Source organism: Pristiophorus japonicus, chromosome 15 (genome assembly GCF_044704955.1).
Source record: "Pristiophorus japonicus isolate sPriJap1 chromosome 15, sPriJap1.hap1, whole genome shotgun sequence".
NCBI lineage: Eukaryota > Metazoa > Chordata > Chondrichthyes > Pristiophoridae > Pristiophorus > Pristiophorus japonicus.
The window spans coordinates 103,861,441-103,886,712 of NC_091991.1; the positions used below are offsets into that span (position 1 = coordinate 103,861,441).

General features: G+C 55.1%; 1 protein-coding gene across 2 annotated transcripts in view; it reads left to right on the top strand.

The window, feature by feature from the left end:
• Positions 1-25,272, top strand: part of LOC139280933 (arf-GAP with dual PH domain-containing protein 1-like) — a 728,784-nt gene that overhangs the window by 167,540 nt on the left and 535,972 nt on the right. For both annotated transcript variants that reach the window (XM_070900744.1, XM_070900743.1), the window contains exon 3: positions 14,024-14,115. In XM_070900744.1, the coding sequence (XP_070756845.1) occupies positions 14,024-14,115 (92 nt within the window). The remainder of the gene's footprint in view (positions 1-14,023; positions 14,116-25,272) is intronic.

Consider the following 25,272-nt stretch of genomic DNA (forward strand, 5'->3'; position numbering starts at 1 on the left):
TGAGTGAGCCGGACACAGACTGAGACTGAGCCAGACACAGACTGAGACTGAGCCAGACACAGACTGTGACTGAGCCGGACACAGACTGTGAGTGAGCCGGACACAGACTGAGACTGAGCCAGACACAGATTGTGAGTGAGCCGGAGACAGACTGTGACTGAGCCTGACACAGACTGTGACTGAGCCGGACACAGACTGTGACTGACCCAGACACAGACTGTGACTGAGCCAGACACAGACTGAGACTGAGCCGGACACAGACTGAGACTGAGCCAGACACAGACTGTGACTGAGCCAGACACAGACTGTGACTGAGCCAGACACAGACTGTGACTGATCCGGATACAGACTGAGACTGAGCCAGACACAGACTGAGACTGAGCCGGACACAGACTGAGACTGAGCCAGACAGACTGAGACTGAGCCAGACACAGACTGAGACTGAGCCAGACACAGACTGAGACTGAGCCGGACAAACTGAGACTGAGCCGGACAGACTGAGACTGAGCCAGACACAGACTGTGACTGAGCCGGACACAGACTGAGACTAAGCCGGACACAGACTGAGACTGAGCCAGACACAGACTGTGAGTGAGCCGGACACAGACTGAGACTGAGCCAGACACAGACTGAGAATGAGCCGGACAGACTGAGACTGAGCCAGACACAGACTGAGACTGAGCCGAACAGACTGAGACTGAGCCGGACAGACTGAGACTGAGCCAGACACAGACTGAGAATGAGCCGGACACAGACTGAGACTGAGCCGGACAGACTGAGACTGAGCCGGACACAGACTGAGACTGAGCCGGACACAGACTGAGACTGAGCCAGACAGACTGAGACTGAGCCAGACACAGACTGAGACTGAGCCAGACACAGACTGAGACTGAGCCGGACAGACTGAGACTGAGCCGGACAGACTGAGACTGAGCCAGACACAGACTGTGACTGAGCCGGACACAGACTGAGACTAAGCCGGACACAGACTGAGACTGAGCCAGACACAGACTGAGACTGAGCCGGACAGACTGGGACTGAGCCAGACACAGACTGAGACTGAGCCGGACAGACTGAGACTGAGCCAGACACAGACTGAGACTGAGCCAGACACAGACTGAGACTGAGCCGGACACAGACTGAGACTGAGCCAGACACAGACTGAGACTGAGCCGGACACAGACTGAGACTGAGCCGGACACAGACTGAGACTGAGCCGGACACAGACTGAGACTGAGCCAGACACAGACTGAGACTGAGCCAGACACAGACTGAGACTGAGCCGGACAGACTGAGACTGAGCCAGACACAGACTGAGACTGAGCCAGACACAGACTGAGACTGAGCCGGACACAGACTGTGAGTGAGCCAGACACAGACTGTGAGTGAGCCGGACACAGACTGAGACTGAGCCAGACACAGACTGTGAGTGAGCCGGAGACAGACTGTGACTGAGCCTGACACAGACTGTGACTGAGCCGGACACAGACTGTGACTGACCCAGACACAGACTGTGACTGAGCCAGACACAGACTGAGACTGAGCCGGACACAGACTGAGACTGAGCCAGACACAGACTGTGACTGAGCCAGACACAGACTGTGACTGAGCCAGACACAGACTGTGACTGATCCGGATACAGACTGAGACTGAGCCAGACACAGACTGAGACTGAGCCGGACACAGACTGAGACTGAGCCAGACAGACTGAGACTGAGCCAGACACAGACTGAGACTGAGCCAGACACAGACTGAGACTGAGCCGGACAAACTGAGACTGAGCCGGACAGACTGAGACTGAGCCAGACACAGACTGTGACTGAGCCGGACACAGACTGAGACTAAGCCGGACACAGACTGAGACTGAGCCAGACACAGACTGTGAGTGAGCCGGACACAGACTGAGACTGAGCCAGACACAGACTGTGAGTGAGCCGGAGACAGACTGTGACTGAGCCTGACACAGACTGTGACTGAGCCGGACACAGACTGTGACTGACCCAGACACAGACTGTGACTGAGCCAGACACAGACTGAGACTGAGCCGGACACAGACTGAGACTGAGCCAGACACAGACTGTGACTGAGCCAGACACAGACTGTGACTGAGCCAGACACAGACTGTGACTGATCCGGATACAGACTGAGACTGAGCCAGACACAGACTGAGACTGAGCCGGACACAGACTGAGACTGAGCCAGACAGACTGAGACTGAGCCAGACACAGACTGAGACTGAGCCAGACACAGACTGAGACTGAGCCGGACAAACTGAGACTGAGCCGGACAGACTGAGACTGAGCCAGACACAGACTGTGACTGAGCCGGACACAGACTGAGACTAAGCCGGACACAGACTGAGACTGAGCCAGACACAGACTGAGACTGAGCCAGACACAGACTGGGACTGAGCCGGACACAGACTGAGACTGAGCCAGACAGACTGAGACTGAGCCAGACACAGACTGAGACTGAGCCAGACACAGACTGAGACTGAGCCAGACACAGACTGAGACTGAGCCGGACAGACTGAGACTGAGCCAGACACAGACTGAGACTGAGCCAGACACAGACTGAGACTGAGCCGGACACAGACTGAGACTGAGCCAAACACAGACTGAGATTGAGCCAGACACAGACTGAGACTGAGCCAGACACAGACTGAGACTGAGCCGGACAGACTGAGACTGAGCCGGACAGACTGAGACTGAGCCGGACAGACTGAGACTGAGCCAGACACAGACTGTGAGTGAGCCGGACACAGACTGAGACTGAGCCGGACACAGACTGAGACTGAGCCAGACACAGACTGAGACTGAGCCGGACAGACTGAGACTGAGCCGGACACAGACTGAGACTGAGCCAGACACAGACTGAGACTGAGCCGGACACAGACTGAGACTGAGCCAAACACAGACTGAGACTGAGCCAGACACAGACTGAGACTGAGCCGGACAGACTGAGACTGAGCCAGACACAGACTGAGACTGAGCCAGACACAGACTGAGACTGAGCCGGACACAGACTGTGAGTGAGCCAGACACAGACTGTGAGTGAGCTGGACACAGACTGAGACTGAGCCGGACACAGACTGTGACTGAGCCAGACACAGACCGTGACTGAGCCGGACACAGACTGTGAGTGAGCCGGACATAGACTGAGACTGAGCCAGACAAAGACTGTGAGTGAGCCAGACACAGACTGAGACTGAGCCAGACACAGACTGTGAGTGAGCCGGAGACAGACTGTGACTGAGCCAGACACAGACTGTGACTGAGCCAGACACAGACTGAGACTGAGCCGGACACAGACTGTGACTGAGCCAGACACAGACTGTGACTGAGCCGGACACAGACTGAGACTGAGCCGGACACAGACTGTGACTGAGCCGGACACAGACTGAGACTGAGCCGGACACAGACTGTGACTGAGCCAGACACAGACTGAGACTGAGCCAGACACAGACTGAGACTGAGCCGGACACAGACTGTGAGTGAGCCGGACACAGACTGTGACTGAGCCGTACACAGACTGTGACTGAGCCGGACACAGACTGTGACTGAGCCGGACACAGTGCTCTGTGACTGAGCCGGACACAGACTCAGACTGAGCCGGACACAGTGCTCTGTGACTGAGCCGGCCACAGACTGTGACTGAGCCGGACACAGACTGAGACTGAGCTGGCCACAGACTGTGACTGAGCCGGACACAGTGCTCTGTGACTGAGCCGGACATAGACTGTGACTGAGCCGGCCCCAGACTGTGACTGAGCCGGACACAGTGCTCTGTGACTGAGCCGGACACTGACTGAGACTGAGCCGGACAGACTGAGACTGAGCCAGACACAGACTGTAACTGAGCCAGACATAGACTGAGACTGAGCCAGACACAGACTGTGACTGAGCCGGACACAGACTGAGACTGAGCCAGACACAGACTGAGACTGAGCCGGACAGACTGAGACTGAGCCAGACACAGACTGAGACTGAGCCGAACAGACTGAGACTGAGCCGGACAGACTGAGACTGAGCCAGACACAGACTGAGACTGAGCCGGACACAGACTGACACTGAGCCGGACAGACTGAGACTGAGCCGGACACAGACTGAGACTGAGCCAGACACAGACTGAGACTGAGCCGGACACAGACTGAGACTGAGCCAGACAGACTGAGACTGAGGCAGACACAGACTGAGACTGAGCCAAACACAGACTGAGACTGAGCCAGACAGACTGAGACTGAGCCGGACAGACTGAGACTGAGCCAGACACAGACTGTGACTGAGCCGGACGCAGACTGAGACTAAGCCGGACACAGACTGAGACTGAGCCAGACACAGACTGAGACTGAGCCGGACAGACTGGGACTGAGCCAGACACAGACTGAGACTGAGCCGGACAGACTGAGACTGAGCCAGACACAGACTGAGACTGAGCCAGACACAGACTGAGACTGAGCCAGACACAGACTGTGACTGAGCCAGACACAGACTGAGACTGAGCCGGACACAGACTGAGACTGAGCCAGACACAGACTGAGACTGAGCCGGACACAGACTGAGACTGAGCCAGACAGACTGAGACTGAGCCAGACAGAGACTGAGACTGAGCCAGACACAGACTGAGACTGAGCCGGACAGACTGAGACTGATCCAGACAGACTGAGACTGAGCCAGACACAGACTGTGACTGAGCCGGACACAGACTGAGACTAAGCCGGACACAGACTGACACTGAGCCAGACACAGACTGAGACTGAGCCGGACAGACTGGGACTGAGCCAGACACAGACTGAGACTGAGCCGGACAGACTGAGACTGAGCCAGACACAGACTGTGACTGAGCCAGACACAGACTGTGACTGAGCCAGACACAGACTGAGACTGAGCCGGACACAGACTGAGACTGAGCCAGACACAGACTGAGACTGAGCCGGACACAGACTGAGACTGAGCCAGACAGACTGAGACTGAGCCAGACAGAGACTGAGACTGAGCCAGACACAGACTGAGACTGAGCCGGACAGACTGAGACTGATCCAGACAGACTGAGACTGAGCCAGACACAGACTGTGACTGAGCCGGACACAGACTGAGACTAAGCCGGACACAGACTGACACTGAGCCAGACACAGACTGAGACTGAGCCGGACAGACTGGGACTGAGCCAGACACAGACTGAGACTGAGCCGGACAGACTGAGACTGAGCCAGACACAGACTGAGACTGAGCCAGACACAGACTGAGACTGAGCCAGACACAGACTGAGACTGAGCCAGACACAGACTGAGACTGAGCCGGACATACTGAGACTGAGCCGGACACAGACTGAGACTGAGCCAGACACAGACTGAGACTGAGCCGGACACAGAATGAGACTGAGCCAGACACAGACTGAGACTGAGCCAGACACAGACTGACACTGAGCCGGACAGACTGAGACTGAGCCAGACACAGACTGAGACTGAGCCAGACACAGACTGAGACTGAGCCGGACACAGACTGTGAGTGAGCCAGACACAGACTGTGAGTGAGCTGGACACAGACTGAGACTGAGCCAGACACAGACTGAGACTGAGCCAGACACAGATTGTGACTGAGCCGGACACAGACTGTGAGTGAGCCGGACACAGACTGAGACTGAGCCAGACACAGACTGTGAGTGAGCCAGACACAGACTGTGACTGAGCCAGACACAGACTGAGACTGAGCCAGACACAGACTGAGACTGAGCCGGACACAGACTGTGACTGAGCCGGACACAGACTGTGACTGAGCCGGACACAGACTGTGACTGAGCCGGACACAGACTGAGACTGAGCCAGTCACAGACTGTGAGTGAGCCAGACACAGACTGAGACTGAGCCAGACACAGACTGTGAGTGAGCCGGAGACAGACTGTGACTGAGCCAGACACAGACTGAGACTGAGCCGGACACAGACTGAGACTGAGCCAGACACAGACTGTGACTGAGCCAGACACAGACTGAGACTGAGCCGGACACAGACTGAGACTGAGCCAGACACAGACTGAGACTGAGTCGGACACAGACTGAGACTGAGCCAGACAGACTGAGACTGAGCCAGACACAGACTGAGACTGAGCCAGACACAGACTGAGACTGAGCCGGACAGACTGAGACTGAGCCGGACAGACTGAGACTGAGCCAGACACAGACTGTGACTGAGCCGGACACAGACTGAGACCATGCCGGACACAGATTGAGACTGAGCCGGACACAGACTGAGACTGAGCCAGACACAGACTGTGAGTGAGCCAGACACAGACTGAGACTGAGCCAGACACAGACTGTGAGTGAGCCGGAGACAGACTGTGACTGAGCCTGACACAGACTGTGACTGAGCCGGACACAGACTGTGACTGAGCCAGACACAGACTGAGACTGAGCCGGACACAGACTGTGACTGAGCCAGACACAGACTGTGACTGAGCCGGACACAGACTGAGACTGAGCCGGACACAGACTGAGACTGAGCCAGACACAGATTGAGACTGAGCCAGACACAGACTGTGACTGAGACGGACACAGACTGTGACTGAGCCGGACACAGACTGTGACTGAGCCGGACACAGACTGTGACTGAGCGGGACACAGACTGTGACTGAGCCGGACACCGACTGTGACTGAGCCGGACACAGACTGAGACTGAGCCAGACACAGACTGTGACTGAGCCGGACACAGACTGTGACTGAGCCAGACACAGACTGAGACTGAGCCGGACACAGACTGTGAGTGAGCCGGACACAGACTGTGACTGAGCCGGACACAGACTGTGACTGAGCCAGACACAGACTGTGACTGAGCCAGACAGACTGAGACTGAGCCAGACAGACTGAGACTGAGCCGGACACAGACTGAGACTGAGCCAGACACATACTGAGATTGAGCCGGACACAGACTGAGACTGAGCCAGACACAGACTGTGAGTGAGCCAGACACAGACTGTGACTGAGCCGGACACAGACTGTGACTGAGCCGGACACAGACTGTGACTGAGCCAGACACAGACTGTGACTGAGCCAGACAGACTGAGACTGAGCCAGACACAGACTGTGAATGAGCCGGACACAGACTGTTACTGAGCCAGACACAGACTGTGACTGAGCCAGACAGACTGAGACTGAGCCAGACACAGACTGAGACTGAGCCAGACACAGACTGTGACTGAGCCAGACAGACCGAGACTGAGCCAGACAGACTGAGACTGAGCCAGACAGACTGAGACTGAGCCAGACACAGACTGAGATTGAGCCGGACACAGACTGAGAACACAGACTGTGACTGAGCCGGACACAGATTGTGAGTGAGCCGGACAGACTGTGACTGAGCCAAACACAGACTGAGACTGAGCCAGACACAGACTGAGACTGAGCCAGACACAGACTGAGACTGAGCCGGACACAGATTGTGACTGAGCCGGACACAGACTGTGAGTGAGCCGGACACAGACTGAGACTGAGCCAGACACAGACTGTGAGTGAGCCAGACACAGACTGTGACTGAGCCAGACACAGACTGAGACTGAGCCAGACACAGACTGAGACTGAGCCGGACACAGACTGTGACTGAGACGGACACAGACTGTGACTGAGCCGGACACAGACTGTGACTGAGCCGGACACAGACTGTGACTGAACCGGACACAGACTGAGACTGAGCCAGTCACAGACTGTGAGTGAGCCAGACACAGACTGAGACTGAGCCAGACACAGACTGTGAGTGAGCCGGAGACAGACTGTGACTGAGCCAGACACAGACTGAGACTGAGCCGGACACAGACTGAGACTGAGCCAGACACAGACTGTGACTGAGCCAGACACAGACTGAGACTGAGCCGGACACAGACTGAGACTGAGCCAGACACAGACTGAGACTGAGTCGGACACAGACTGAGACTGAGCCAGACAGACTGAGACTGAGCCAGACACAGACTGAGACTGAGCCAGACACAGACTGAGACTGAGCCGGACAGACTGAGACTGAGCCGGACAGACTGAGACTGAGCCAGACACAGACTGTGACTGAGCCGGACACAGACTGAGACTAAGCCGGACACAGATTGAGACTGAGCCGGACACAGACTGAGACTGAGCCAGACACAGACTGTGAGTGAGCTGGACACAGACTGAGACTGAGCCAGACACAGACTGAGACTGAGCCAGACACAGATTGTGACTGAGCCGGACACAGACTGTGAGTGAGCCGGACACAGACTGAGACTGAGCCAGACACAGACTGTGAGTGAGCCAGACACAGACTGTGACTGAGCCGGACACAGACTGTGACTGAGCCGGACACAGACTGTGACTGAGCCAGACACAGACTGTGACTGAGCCAGACAGACTGAGACTGAGCCAGACAGACTGAGACTGAGCCAGACACAGACTGTGAATGAGCCGGACACAGACTGTTACTGAGCCAGACAGACTGAGACTGAGCCAGACACAGACTGAGATTGAGCCGGACACAGACTGAGAACACAGACTGTGACTGAGCCGGACACAGATTGTGAGTGAGCCGGACAGACTGTGACTGAGCCAAACACAGACTGAGACTGAGCCAGACACAGACTGAGACTGAGCCAGACACAGACTGAGACTGAGCCGGACACAGATTGTGACTGAGCCGGACACAGACTGTGAGTGAGCCGGACACAGACTGAGACTGAGCCAGACACAGACTGTGAGTGAGCCAGACACAGACTGTGACTGAGCCAGACACAGACTGAGACTGAGCCAGACACAGACTGAGACTGAGCCGGACACAGACTGTGACTGAGACGGACACAGACTGTGACTGAGCCGGACACAGACTGTGACTGAGCCGGACACAGACTGTGACTGAACCGGACACAGACTGAGACTGAGCCAGTCACAGACTGTGAGTGAGCCAGACACAGACTGAGACTGAGCCAGACACAGACTGTGAGTGAGCCGGAGACAGACTGTGACTGAGCCAGACACAGACTGAGACTGAGCCGGACACAGACTGAGACTGAGCCAGACACAGACTGTGACTGAGCCAGACACAGACTGAGACTGAGCCGGACACAGACTGAGACTGAGCCAGACACAGACTGAGACTGAGTCGGACACAGACTGAGACTGAGCCAGACAGACTGAGACTGAGCCAGACACAGACTGAGACTGAGCCAGACACAGACTGAGACTGAGCCGGACAGACTGAGACTGAGCCGGACAGACTGAGACTGAGCCAGACACAGACTGTGACTGAGCCGGACACAGACTGAGACTAAGCCGGACACAGATTGAGACTGAGCCGGACACAGACTGAGACTGAGCCAGACACAGACTGTGAGTGAGCTGGACACAGACTGAGACTGAGCCAGACACAGACTGAGACTGAGCCAGACACAGATTGTGACTGAGCCGGACACAGACTGTGAGTGAGCCGGACACAGACTGAGACTGAGCCAGACACAGACTGTGAGTGAGCCAGACACAGACTGTGACTGAGCCAGACACAGACTGAGACTGAGCCAGACACAGACTGAGACTGAGCCGGACACAGACTGTGACTGAGCCGGACACAGACTGTGACTGAGCCGGACACAGACTGTGACTGAGCCGGACACAGACTGAGACTGAGCCAGTCACAGACTGTGAGTGAGCCAGACACAGACTGAGACTGAGCCAGACACAGACTGTGAGTGAGCCGGAGACAGACTGTGACTGAGCCAGACACAGACTGAGACTGAGCCGGACACAGACTGAGACTGAGCCAGACACAGACTGTGACTGAGCCAGACACAGACTGAGACTGAGCCGGACACAGACTGAGACTGAGCCAGACACAGACTGAGACTGAGTCGGACACAGACTGAGACTGAGCCAGACAGACTGAGACTGAGCCAGACACAGACTGAGACTGAGCCAGACACAGACTGAGACTGAGCCAGACACAGACTGAGACTGAGCCGGACAGACTGAGACTGAGCCGGACAGACTGAGACTGAGCCAGACACAGACTGTGACTGAGCCGGACACAGACTGAGACCATGCCGGACACAGATTGAGACTGAGCCGGACACAGACTGAGACTGAGCCAGACACAGACTGTGAGTGAGCCAGACACAGACTGAGACTGAGCCAGACACAGACTGTGAGTGAGCCGGAGACAGACTGTGACTGAGCCTGACACAGACTGTGACTGAGCCGGACACAGACTGTGACTGAGCCAGACACAGACTGAGACTGAGCCGGACACAGACTGTGACTGAGCCAGACACAGACTGTGACTGAGCCGGACACAGACTGAGACTGAGCCGGACACAGACTGAGACTGAGCCAGACACAGATTGAGACTGAGCCAGACACAGACTGTGACTGAGACGGACACAGACTGTGACTGAGCCGGACACAGACTGTGACTGAGCCGGACACAGACTGTGACTGAGCGGGACACAGACTGTGACTGAGCCGGACACCGACTGTGACTGAGCCGGACACAGACTGAGACTGAGCCAGACACAGACTGTGACTGAGCCGGACACAGACTGTGACTGAGCCAGACACAGACTGAGACTGAGCCGGACACAGACTGTGAGTGAGCCGGACACAGACTGTGACTGAGCCGGACACAGACTGTGACTGAGCCAGACACAGACTGTGACTGAGCCAGACAGACTGAGACTGAGCCAGACAGACTGAGACTGAGCCGGACACAGACTGAGACTGAGCCAGACACATACTGAGATTGAGCCGGACACAGACTGAGACTGAGCCAGACACAGACTGTGAGTGAGCCAGACACAGACTGTGACTGAGCCGGACACAGACTGTGACTGAGCCGGACACAGACTGTGACTGAGCCAGACACAGACTGTGACTGAGCCAGACAGACTGAGACTGAGCCAGACACAGACTGTGAATGAGCCGGACACAGACTGTTACTGAGCCAGACACAGACTGTGACTGAGCCAGACAGACTGAGACTGAGCCAGACACAGACTGAGACTGAGCCAGACACAGACTGTGACTGAGCCAGACAGACCGAGACTGAGCCAGACAGACTGAGACTGAGCCAGACAGACTGAGACTGAGCCAGACACAGACTGAGATTGAGCCGGACACAGACTGAGAACACAGACTGTGACTGAGCCGGACACAGATTGTGAGTGAGCCGGACAGACTGTGACTGAGCCAAACACAGACTGAGACTGAGCCAGACACAGACTGAGACTGAGCCAGACACAGACTGAGACTGAGCCGGACACAGATTGTGACTGAGCCGGACACAGACTGTGAGTGAGCCGGACACAGACTGAGACTGAGCCAGACACAGACTGTGAGTGAGCCAGACACAGACTGTGACTGAGCCAGACACAGACTGAGACTGAGCCAGACACAGACTGAGACTGAGCCGGACACAGACTGTGACTGAGACGGACACAGACTGTGACTGAGCCGGACACAGACTGTGACTGAGCCGGACACAGACTGTGACTGAACCGGACACAGACTGAGACTGAGCCAGTCACAGACTGTGAGTGAGCCAGACACAGACTGAGACTGAGCCAGACACAGACTGTGAGTGAGCCGGAGACAGACTGTGACTGAGCCAGACACAGACTGAGACTGAGCCGGACACAGACTGAGACTGAGCCAGACACAGACTGTGACTGAGCCAGACACAGACTGAGACTGAGCCGGACACAGACTGAGACTGAGCCAGACACAGACTGAGACTGAGTCGGACACAGACTGAGACTGAGCCAGACAGACTGAGACTGAGCCAGACACAGACTGAGACTGAGCCAGACACAGACTGAGACTGAGCCGGACAGACTGAGACTGAGCCGGACAGACTGAGACTGAGCCAGACACAGACTGTGACTGAGCCGGACACAGACTGAGACTAAGCCGGACACAGATTGAGACTGAGCCGGACACAGACTGAGACTGAGCCAGACACAGACTGTGAGTGAGCCAGACACAGACTGAGACTGAGCCAGACACAGACTGTGAGTGAGCCGGAGACAGACTGTGACTGAGCCTGACACAGACTGTGACTGAGCCGGACACAGACTGTGACTGAGCCAGACACAGACTGAGACTGAGCCGGACACAGACTGTGACTGAGCCAGACACAGACTGTGACTGAGACGGACACAGACTGTGACTGAGCCGGACACAGACTGTGACTGAGCCGGACACAGACTGTGACTGAGCCGGACACAGATTGTGAGTGAGCCGGACAGACTGTGACTGAGCCAAACACAGACTGAGACTGAGCCAGACACAGACTGAGACTGAGCCAGACACAGACTGAGATTGAGCCGGACACAGACTGTGACTGAGCCGGACACAGATTGTGACTGAGCCGGACACAGACTGTGACTGAGCCAGACACAGACTGAGATTGAGCCGGACACAGACTGAGACTGAGCCGGACACAGACTGTGACTGAGCCGGACACAGACTGTGAGTGAGCCGGACACAGACTGAGACTGAGCCAGACACAGACTGAGACTGAGCCAGACACAGACTGAGATTGAGCCGGACACAGACTGAGACTGAGCCAGACACAGACTGAGATTGAGCCAGACACAGACTGAGACTGAGCCAGACACAGACTGAGATTGAGCCGGACACATACTGAGACTGAGCCAGACACAGACTGTGAGTGAGCCGGACACAGACTGTGACTGAGCCGGACACAGAATGTGACTGTGCCGGACACAGACTGTGAGTGGGCCGGACACAGACTGTGAGTGAGCCGGACACAAACTGTGACTGAGCCGGACACAGACTGTGAGTGAGCCGGACACAGACTGAGACTGAGCCAGACACAGACTGTGAGTGAGCCGGACACAGACTGTGAGTGAGCCGGACACAGACTGAGACTGAGCCAGACACAGACTGTGAGTGAGCCGGACACAGACTGTGAGTGAGCCGGACACAGACTGAGACTGAGCCAGACACAGACTGTGAGTGAGCCGGACACAGACTGTGACTGAGCCGGAAACAGACTGAGACTGAGCCAGACACAGACTGTGAGTGAGCCGGACACAGACTGAGACTGAGCCAGACACAGACTGTGACTGAGCCGGACACAGACTGTGACTGAGCCGGACACAGATTGTGAGTGAGCCGGACACAGACTGAGACTGAGCCAGACACAGACTGAGACTGAGCCAGACACAGACTGTGACTGAGCCGGACACAGATTGTGAGTGAGCCAGACACAGACTGAGACTGAGCCAGACACAGACTGAGACTGAGCCAGACACAGATTGTGAGTGAGCCGGACACAGACTGAGACTGAGCCAGACACAGACTGAGACTGAGCCAGACACAGACTGTGAGTGAGCCGGACACAGACTGAGACTGAGCCAGACACAGACTGAGACTGAGCCAGACACAGACTGAGACTGAGCCAGACACAGACTGTAAATGAGCCAGACACAGACTGTGACTGAGCCGGACACAGACTGAGACTGAGCCAGACAGACTGAGACTGAGCCAGACACAGACTGAGACTGAGCCGGACACAGACTGTGACTGAGCCGGACACAGATTGTGACTGAGCCGGACACAGACTGTTACTGAGCCAGACACAGACTGTGACTGAGCCAGACAGACTGAGACTGAGCCAGACACAGACTGTGACTGAGCCGGACACAGATTGTGACTGAGCCGGACACAGACTGTTACTGAGCCAGACACAGACTGTAAATGAGCCAGACACAGACTGTGACTGAGCCGGACACAGACTGTTACTGAGCCAGACACAGACTGTGACTGAGCCAGACAGACTGAGACTGAGCCAGACACAGACTGTGACTGAGCCGGACACAGATTGTGAGTGAGCGGACAGACTGAGACTGAGCCAAACATCGATCTTGCTCACCAGCTTTCTCCACTGTAAGGTCACGATTATGGTGCAGGGAAATCAGTGATTCATGCCATCTTCACAACCCATATATATTTCATGGAGATCATCGATTGATTGATGAACTTGTTCTGTTTTCTCCATAGTTTATGGCCTCGAATGGGAACAGCACCGTCAAAGCAAACTATGAGTCAAAGTTTCCGGCATTTTATTACCGACCAACGTTTACGGATTGCCAGTAAGTAAATAAATAAAATATTTCTCTTAACAGTTGTGGTTGCATTAGCATCAACGAAAGGGAGCATCTCACCAGGCGTTAACTCATTTAACATCTTTCAAGTGAGACGTTAAACCGAGAGCCCTGTCTGCCCTCAGGTGGATGTAAAAGATCCCATGGCACTATTTTGAAGAAGAGCAGGGGAGTTATCCCCGGTGTCCTGGCCAATATTTATCCTGCAACCAACAATACTGAAACAGATGATCTGGTCATTGCTCTGTGTGGGAGCTTGCTGTGCGCAAATTGACTGCTGCGTTTCCTACATTACAACAGGGACTACGCTTCAAAAGTACTTGATTGATTATAAAGTGCTTTGAGACATGCTGAGGGCATTAAAGGAGCTATATAAACTGCCAATCTTCCTTTATACATTCCCTAAACTTTCTTTCCTACCGTGAGTAGTTGGATAACCACAATGTTTAGCTCATCAAGGATGGGTTCCCATTAAAGAGGCTCCTATTTATTTTTGGACATGTGACATAATTGCCGTACTGCAAACTGTATAAGTACAGAGCATTCAAGAATTAATACGTTACCATCAGACGTGCACCCCCCTTGCTCCTTGCGGATTTCAAAACTACGTTTCCAATGTTATAATTTTTTGAATTTAAGCAGTGATATCCTGAGTATTGGGTTGACAATATAAAGAAAGGATTCCAGTACAAAGGTTTATTGTTGAATTTCATATACAACATGCAACTCCCCACTTCGCCGATAAAAGCAGCAGCCCGCAGGGGGCGGGGCCATGTGGAGCAGGGAGGTCCCAGGGTCTACCCCACGACTGTGGAGCATCGGCCGATCACAGCCGGAGCGGTGTATGAGACACTGCCCTGGTCCTTGTTATCAAAAGCCTCGTACCACGGCAACCGGAAAATTGTGGAATGTTGTGTTTGTTTCACCTCCATTCTTGCGGAGACGTTCTGGATATGTATTGATGCTTTCATTTTCCACCCTCCATAAACTTGAGCTCATCTAAAACTCGGCTGCCCCGTGTCCTAACTCGCACCAAGTCCCACTCACCCATCACCCCATGTGCCCTGTGTCCTAACTCACACCCAGTCCCGCTGACCCATCACCCCCTGTGCTCGCTGACCCATGTCCTAACTCGCACCGAGTCCCACTCACCCATCACCCCCTGTGCTCGCTGACCCATGTCCTAACTCGCACCGAGTCGCGCTCACCCATCATCCCCTGTGCTCGCTGACCCATGTCCTAACTCGCACCCAGTCCCGCTCATCCATCACCCCCTGTGCTCGCTGACCCATGTCCTAACTCGCACCCAGTCCCGCTCACCCATCATCCCCTGTGCTCGCTGACCCATGTCCTAACTCACACCCAGTCCCGCTCATCCATCACCCCCTGTGCTCGCTGACCCATGTCCTAACTCACACCCAGTCCCGCTCACCCATCACCCCCTGTGCTCGCTGACCCATGTCCTAACTCGCACCGAGTCCCACTCACCCATCACCCCCTGTGCTCGCTGACCCATGTCCTAACTCGCACCGAGTCGCGCTCATCCATCACCCCCTGTGCTCGCTGACCCATGTCCTAACTCGCACCCAGTCCCGCTCACCCATCACCCCCTGTGCTCGCTGACCATGTCCTAACTCACACCGGGTCGCGCTCATCCACCCCCCCCTGTGCTCGCTGACCCGTGTCCTAACTCGCACCCAGTCCCGCTCACCCATCACCCCCTGTGCTCGCTGACCATGTCCTAACTCGCACCGGGTCCCGCTCACCCATCATCCCCTGTGCTCGCTGACCCATGTCCTAACTCGCACCCAGTCCCGCTCATCCATCACCCCCTGTGCTCGCTGACCATGTCCTAACTCGCACCCAGTCCCGCTCATCCATCACCCCCTGTGCTCGCTGACCCATGTCCTAACTCGCACCCAGTCCCGCTCATCCATCACCCCCTGTGCTCACTGACCCATGTCCTAACTCGCACCCAGTCCCGCTCATCCATCACCCCCTGTGCTCGCTGACCCATGTCCTAACTCGCACCCATTCCCGCTCATCCATCACCCCCTGTGTTCGCTGCCCTACATTAGCTCCAGTCCAGCAACGCCTTAAATTTAAAATCCTCATCCTTATTTTCAAATCCCTCCATGGCCTCACACCTCCCTATCTCTGTAATCTCCTCCAGCCCTACAACCCTCCGAGATCTCTGCGCTCCTCAAATTCTGGCCTCTTGAGCATCCCGATTTCAATCGCTCCACCATTGGTGGCCGTGCCTTCACCTGCCTGGGCCCCAAGCTCTGGAATTACCTCCTTAAACCGCTCCACCCCTCTCTCCTTTAAGACAGTCCATAAAACCTACCTCTTTGACCAAGATTTTTGGTCACCTATCCCAATATGTGACTCGGTGGCAACCGTTGTTTGATAATGCTCCCGTGAAGCGCCTGTTGTTATTAAATCTGACTGCTAACTTGTTTGAATTGTGCAGTAGCCTCAGTTATAGTACATAGACACATTCCTTAGGTGTTGCTAACATGTCCTACTTCTCTTAGAAACATTAATTGAACTTGTTCCCACACCTTGCATTCACACCGGCGCTATTCTGATCCCAGTTCACACTGTTATGTGGGAATAAACACTCGGGTTGAATCATAGAATCATAGAAATTTATAGCACGGAAGGAGGCCATTTCGGCCCATCGTGTTCCCGCCGGCCGACCAAGAGCGAAACAGCCTAATCCCACTTTCCAGCTCTTGGTCTGTAGCCCTGGTGGTTACGGCACTTCAAATGCACTCCAAGTATTTTTTAAATGTGGTGAGGGTTTCTGCCTCTACCACCCTTTCAGGCAGTGCGTCCCAGACCCCCACCACCCTCTGGGTGAAGACATTTCCCCTCAAATCCCCACTAAACCTCCCCCCAATTACTTTAAATCTATGCCCCCTGGTTGTTGACCCCTCTGCCAAGGGAAACAGGTCCTTCCTATCCACTCTATCCAGGCCCCTCATAATTTTATACACCTCATTCAGGTCTCCACTCAGCCTCCTCTGTTCCAAGAAAAACAAACCCAGCATCTCCAATCTTTCCTCATCGCTAAAATTCTCCAGTCCAGACAACGTCCTCGTAAATCTCCTCTGTACCCTCTCCAGTGCAATCACATCTTTCCTGTAATGTGGTGACCAGAACTGCACGCAGTACTCCAGCTGCGGCCTAACTAATGTTTTATACAGTTGAAGCATAACCTCCTTGCTTTTTTATTCTATGCCTCGACTAATAAAAGCAAGTATTCCGTATGCCTTCTTAACCACCTTATCGACCTGGCCTGCTACCTTCAGGGATATGTGGACCTGCACTCCAAGGTCCCTTTGTTCATCTACACTTCTCAGTGTCCTACCATTTAATGTGTATTCCCTTGCCTTGTTAGCCCTCCCCAAATGCATTACCTCACACTTCTCCGGGTTGAATTCCATTTGCCACTGTTCTGCCCACCTGACCAGTTCATTGATATCTTCCTGCAGTCCGCAGCTTTCTTCATTATCAACCACACAGCCGATTTTAGTATCATCTGTAAACTTCTTAATTATACCCCCAACATTCAAGTCTAAATCATTGATATATACCAGAAAAAGCAAAGGTCCCAGCACGAGCTCTGTGGAACCCCACTGGATACAGCCTTCCAGGACTGATGGGGTATTGTAATGGCTGTTTTAATTTCAGACTGTGGAGGGGAATGTATCCGTCGGCACGGTAACAAGACCCTTGCAGTATAATCACTCCAGTATGCTCATTCCCACCTGGGGATCCTCCAGCTCAATTCGCAAACTAAGGACACTACATATCACCTCCCCACACCTCACAATTTCCAGATAACAGCAACCCTCTCTGAGATTGAGCCTGGTCACGCGTTAAAAAACATTAACTGAAGAAATTCAGCACCATGTTACATAATACAGTGATAAACGAAAAACCCACGGCTGACATCACTATCTAAAAGTGCAAAAGATTTGGTGATTTCCTTTGAGGATATTTTCGAGTCGGATTGTCAGAGGGTGAGCTGGGAATGGGATCAGTGGATGGGAGTCGGATTGTCAGAGGGTGAGCTGGGAATGGGATCAGTGGATGGGAGTCGGATTGTCAGAGGGTGAGCTGGGACTGGGAATGGGATCAGTGGATGGGAGTCGGATTGTCAGAGGGTGAGCTGGGACTGGGAATGGGAGCAGTGGATGGGAGTCAGATTGTCAGAGGGTGAGCTGGGACTGGGAATGGGATCAGTGGATGGGAGTCGGATTGTCAGAGGGTGAGCTGGGACTGGGAATGGGATCAGTGGATGGGAGTTGGATTGTCAGAGGGTGAGCTGGGACTGGGAATGGGAGCAGTGGATGGGAACGACTCGAGTTCAGTTTCAATGCCATCTGCTTTCAATTTCTCTGCAGGAAGATATCAATGAACTGGTCAGGTGGGCAGAACAAGGGCAAATGGAATTCAATCTGGAGAAGTGTGAAGTAATGCATTTGGGGAGGGCTAACAAGGAAAGGGTATACACATTAAATGGTAGGACATTGAGAAGTGTAGAGGAACAAAGGGATCTTGTCCACAGACCCTGAAGGTAGCAGGCCAGGTAGGTAAGGTGGTTAAGAAGGCATACGGAATACTTGCCTTTATTGGCCGAGGCACAGAATACAAGAGCAGGGAGGTTATGCTTGAACGGTATAAAACACTAGTTAGGCCACAGCTGGAGTACTGCGTGCAGTTCTGGTCACCACATTACAGGAAAGATGTGTTTGCACTGGAGAGGGTGCAGAGGAGATTTACGAGGATGTTGCCTGGACTGGAGAATTTTAGCTATGAGGAAAGATTGGATAGGCTGGGTTTGTTTTCCTTGGAACAGAGGAGGCTGAGGAGAGACTTGATTGAGGTGTATAAAATTATGAGGGGCCTCGATAAAGTGGATAGGAAGGACCTGTTTCCCTTGGCAGAGGGGTCAACAACCAGGGGGGCATAGATTTAAAGTAATTGGTAGAAGATTTAGAGGGGATTTGAGGGAAAATGTCTTCACCCAGAGGGTGGTGGGGGTCTGGAACCCGTTGCCTGAAAGGGTGGTAGAGGCAGAAACCCTCAGCATATTTAAAAATACTTGGATGTGCACCTGAAGTGCTGTAACCTGCAGGGCTACGGACCGAGAGCTGGAACGTGGGATTAGGCTGGATAGCTCTTGGTCGGCCGGCGCGGACACGATGGGCCGAAATGGCCTCCTTCCGTGCTGTAGATTTCTAGGATTCTGTGATTGTGTGATCTTGGGAATAGTTCCTGTGTTTTGTTTTATATCTGGATCACCAGGAACTCCATCTCATTCAGTTTGTGACTGCTTTACAAACCTTGCAACAGATGGTGTGAAGCTTGCTTCCCCCGGACCCCCATTGGTGAGTGCCCAACAGCTCTCGCCATTGGTGAGTGCCCAACAGCTCTCGCCATTGGTCTGCTCAAAAACAACAAGCGATGATTGCTGACAAACCGTCTGCTTTCTGGATAATAGCCGGTGTGAAACCTGAAACCCAAGGACAAATGCTGCTGCACGCAATACCACCCAATTTCCCGATTTATGGACATGCATTTTAGGCCTCCGGCTTTGTACACGCATGTTGACATCATCGCCCCCTTCGATCCTGAAATTCTGCTGCCTATACCCTGCCCATCACCCCCTGTGCTCACTGCCCCGTGTTCTAACTCACACCGAGTCCCGTTCACCCATCACCCCCTGTGCTCACTGCCCCGTGTCCTAACTCGCACCCAGTCCCGCTCACCCATCACCCTCTGTGCTCACTGCCCCGTGTCCTAACTCGCACCCAGTCCCGCTCACCCATCACCCCCTGTCCTCGCTGCCCCCGTGTCCTAACTCGCATTGAGTCCCGTTCACCCATCACCCCCTGTGCTCACTGCCCCGTGTCCTAACTCGCACCGTGTCCTGCTCACCCATCATCCCCTGTGCTCGCTGCCCCGTGTCCTAACTCGCACCCAGTCCCGCTCACCCATCACCCCCTGTGCTCACTGCCCCGTGTCCTAACTCACACCGAGTCCCGTTCACCCATCACCTCCTGTGCTCACTGCCCCGTGTCCTAACTCGCACCCAGTCCCGCTCACCCATCACCCCCTGTGCTCGCTGCCCCATGTCCTAACTTGCACCCAGTCCCGATCACCCATCAGCCCCTGTGCTCACCGCCCCGTGTCCTAACTCGCACCCAGTCCCGCTCACCCATCACCCCCTGTGCTCGCTGACCCCATGTCCTAACTCGCACCCAGTCCCGCTCACCCATCACCCCCTGTGCTCGCTGACCAACAGTGGCTCCCGGTTAAGCAATGCCTCAATTTTAAAATTCTCATCCTTGTTTTCAAATCCCTCCATGGCCACGCCCCTCCCTATCTCTGTAATCTCCTCCAGCCCCACAACCTCCCGAGATCTCTGCCCTCTTGCACACCCTGATTTTAATCGCCCCACCATCGGTGGCCGTGCCTTCAGCTGCCTGGGCCCTGAGCTCTGGAATTACCATCCGAAAACTCTCCTTTTAAGATGCTGCTTTAAACCTGCCTCTTTGACCAAGCTTTTGGTCTCCTGTCTGAACATCGCCTCGTGTGGCTCAGTGTCAAATTTTGTTGATCGTCGCTCGTGGAAGTGGCTCACAAAGCCAAGTTGTTGTTGTAACCCTTGCTGGTCTGGGCTCACACCTCAATAATAGCAGCATCGGTGGCTAGGCTCCAACATGGTGACTGGGGCTGTGATAACATGGCCGACACCTTCAGGGGACGAGAGGGGGGAGGCTAAACATAACACGGCACACACAGTTTGAACTTTCAAAGGGATGAGAATATGCATGCGCAGATTGTGGGGAGAGCATTCCTAGTCACATTAACACACTTGCTGTCTTATCTGCAGTGTGCGTGATCTCTCTGCTCCATCTCATGGGAGTCGGCCAGTGAGGAGAGGAGCCAGTGACAAACTACATTCAGGCCGTGAGTGTGTGGGGCATGGGCCCGTACATAGAGGCTAAACATTGCCCGGTCCCAAGCTCACATCCAGCCATGATTGGGATACGACAGGATTACACAAGTTGCATTTACAGCAATGCTGCGTCTCTGTTATCTGCAGCAATCTGCAGCTCTCTCTCCCAACCCCCAAACAGAAAGCTGTGGAGGCTGGGGGTCAGTTAAACATTTCAAAACCGAGATTGACACGCTTTTGTGAGGCAAGGGTATTGAGGCGATGGAGTTAAGGTACAGATCAGCCACAATCTAGCTTATTGTATTTATATAATTAGGACCCCCATCTTGTAGGGAATGATGGCTTCTGCTTTGTACAAAGAGCTAAGATGTGACATGTCGAAGGAATAGGCTCGAGGGGCTGAATGGGCTCCTCCTGTTCCTGTTGGAACGAGGGCCATATTAACCCTGTGGGGTTAGTGCCCAGGGGCACCAGATAAATAGAGCCCCTGCCCCCCCCGCCCAGGGCCCTGTGCAAACACGGGACTCCCAGGGGTAAAACTCACCATTATGCAGACACTTCACAGTAACACAAGGAGTGGGCAGATTAGTTACAATGAGAGTCCCAGGGGTAATTCTAACTGTTGCTGACGGTGTAAAATGGGCGAGATTGATGGGCTGCCCCTCCCCCCCAGACCCTCTCACGATTATTTCCATGCAGTGCTTCCCAGCCAGCAAAGCTCTGTAAATGTAGTCACTGTGTTCATGTGGTGGGCACCACTCTGGGGAAGTGTTGCCTCTGCATGCAGGGTCTGCTCCCTTTATTAACATGCCTCCGAACCTGTGCTTCAGGATTCCAGCAGCAGGAAGCTGATTGAACAGAAAATCTCTGTTTATCTTTTCATCTGGCTTTCAAAAAATTGTTTCCATCCAATATTTTGCAGGGATGTTAAAGAGAATCCAGGTTCAGCAAGCTTGCTTCATCTGCAGCTTGCTACTGGTCCGCATGCCAAGTTTGGCTGCTGACTGCAGAAAGTAGTTACTGCAGAGAAATCGATCACTTTAACATCTTGAACATTGCTGAGAAACAGAGCTCACTGTACTCACATTCACCGTCTCTCTGCATTTCCACAATCACAGGCAACTGCAATTTTGAAAAGCTCCTATCCATTCACTTTGTGAAAGTTCAATCCAGGCACAGGTAAAGAGAAGGAAATATTTCATCCAGTTGCCCCATAATTATGTCGAACCAGCGGAAGGGTCGGGAACCAGAGGACACAGATTTAAAGCGATTGGCAGAAGAACCAAAGGCGACATGAGGGAAAACGTTTTACGCAGCGAGTGGTTAAGATCTGGAATGCGCTGCCTGAGAGGGTGGTGGAGGCAGACTCAGTCACGGCTTTCAAAAGGGAATTGGATACGTACCTGAAGGAAAATAATTCGCAGGGCTGTGGGGAAAGGGCGGGGGAGTGGGACTGGCTGAGGTGCTCTTGCAGAGAGCCGGCACGGGCTCGATGGGCCGAATGGCCTCCTGTACTGTAAGCGTTCTCTGATTCTACGACACAGCCCAACACCATGTCACCATCATAGGCAGTCCCTCAGAGACGAGGAAGACTTGCTTCCACTCTAAAAGTGAGTTCTCAGGTGGCTGAACAGTCCAATACGGGAATTACAGTCTGTCACAGGTGGGACAGACAGTGGTTGAGGGAAGGGGTGGGTGGGGAGTCTGGTTTGCCGCACGCTCCTTCTGCTGCCTGCGCTTGGTTTCTGCATGCTCTCAGCGACGAGACTCGAGGTGCTCAGCGCCCTCCCGGATGCACTTCCTCCACTTAGGGCGGTCTTTGGCCAGGGACTCCCAGGTGTCGGTGGGGATGTTGCATTTTGTCAGGGAGGCTTTGAGGGTGTCCTTGTAACGTTTCCTCTGCTCTGGGGCTCGCTTGCCATGTCGAAGCTTGCTTTGGGAGTCTCGTGTCGGGCATGTGGACGATGTGGCCCGCCCAGCGGAGCTGGTCGAATGTGGTCAGTGCTTCAATGCTGTGTGCACTATGTGGCCTGACTGAGGGAGCGGCGCACTGTGGGAGGGGCAGTACTGAGGGAGTGCCGCACTGTCGGAGGGGCAGTACTGAGGGAGTGCCGCACTGTCGGAGGGGCAGTACTGAGGGAGTGCCGCACTGTCGGAGGGGCAGTACTGAGGGAGTGCCGCACTGTCGGAGGGGCAGTACTGAGGGAGTGCCGCACTGTCGGAGGGGCAGTACTGAGGGAGTGCCGCACTGTCGGAGGGGCAGTACTGAGGGAGTGCCGCACTGTCGGAGGGGCAGTACTGAGGGAGTGCCGCACTGTCGGAGGGGCAGTACTGAGGGAGCGGCGCACTGTTGGAGGGGCAGTACTGAGGGAGCGGCGCACTGTTGGAGGGGTAGTACTGAGGGAGCGGCGCACTGTCGGAGGGGTAGTACTGAGGGAGTGCCGCACTGTCGGAGGGGCAGTACTGAGGGAGCGGCGCACAGTTGGAGGGGCAGTACTGAGGGAGCGGCGCACTGTCGGAGGGGTAGTACTGAGGGAGTGCCGCACTGTCGGAGGGGCAGTACTGAGGGAGCGGCGCACTGTTGGAGGGGTAGTACTGAGGGAGCGGCGCACTGTGGGAGGGGCAGTACTGAGGGAGTGCCGCACTGTTGGAGGGGCAGTACTGAGGGAGTGCCGCACTGTTGGAGGGGAAGTACTGAGGGAGTGCCGCACTGTCGAAGGGGCAGTGCTGAGGGAGCCCTGCACTGTCGGAGGGGCAGTACTGAGGGAGTGCCGCACTGTCGGAGGGGCAGTGCTGAGGGAGCCCTGCACTGTCGGAGGGGCAGTACTGAGGGAGCGCCGCACTGTCGAAGGGGCAGTGCTGAGGGAGTGCTGCACTGTCGAAGGGGCAGTACTGAGGGAGTGCTGCACTGTCGAAGGGGCAGTGCTGCACTGTCGAAGGGGCAGTACTGAGGGAGTGCCGCACTGTCGGAGGGGCAATGCTGAGGGAGTGCAGCACTGTCGGAGGGGCAATGCTGAGGGAGTGCCGCACTGTCGATGGGGCAGTGCTGAGGGAGCCCTGCACTGTCGGAGGGGCAGTACTGAGGGAGTGCTGCACTGTCAGAGGGGCAGTACTGAGGGAGTGCTGCACTGTCGGAGGGGCAGTACTGAGGGAGTGCCGCACTGTCGGAGGGGCAGTGCTGAGGGAGCCCTGCACTGTCCGAGGGGCAGTGCTGAGAGAGTGCCGCAGTGTCGGAGGGGCAGTACTGAGGGAGTGCCGCACTGTCGGAGGGGCAGTGCTGAGGGAGCCCTGCACTGTCGGAGGGGCAGTACTGAGAGAGTGCTGCACTGTTAGAGGGGCAGTACTAAGGGAGTGCTGCACTGTCGGAGGGGCAGTACTGAGGGAGTGTCGCACTGTCGGAGGGGCAGTACTGAGGGAGTGCCGCACTGTCGGAGGGGCAGTACTGAGGGAGTGCCGCACTGTCGGAGGGGCAGTACTGAGGGAGCGGCGCACTGTTGGAGGGGTAGTACTGAGGGAGCGGCGCACTGTCGGAGGGGTAGTACTGAGGGAGTGCCGCACTGTCGGAGGGGCAGTACTGAGGGAGTGCCGCACTGTCGGAGGGGCAGTACTGAGGGAGCGGCGCACTGTTGGAGGGGTAGTACTGAGGGAGCGGCGCACTGTCGGAGGGGTAGTACTGAGGGAGTGCCGCACTGTCGGAGGGGCAGTACTGAGGGAGCGGCGCACTGTTGGAGGGGCAGTACTGAGGGAGCGGCGCACTGTTGGAGGGGCAGTACTGAGGGAGCGGCGCACTGTTGGAGGGGTAGTACTGAGGGAGCGGCGCACTGTCGGAGGGGTAGTACTGAGGGAGTGCCGCACTGTCGGAGGGGCAGTACTGAGGGAGCGGCGCACTGTCGGAGGGGTAGTACTGAGGGAGTGCCGCACTGTCGGAGGGGCAGTACTGAGGGAGCGGCGCACTGTTGGAGGGGTAGTACTGAGGGAGCGGCGCACTGTGGGAGGGGCAGTACTGAGGGAGTGCCGCACTGTTGGAGGGGCAGTACTGAGGGAGTGCCGCACTGTTGGAGGGGCAGTACTGAGGGAGTGCCGCACTGTCGGAGAGCAATGCTGAGGGAGTGCAGCACTGTCGGAGGGGCAATGCTGAGGGAGTGCCGCACTGTCGATGGGGCAGTGCT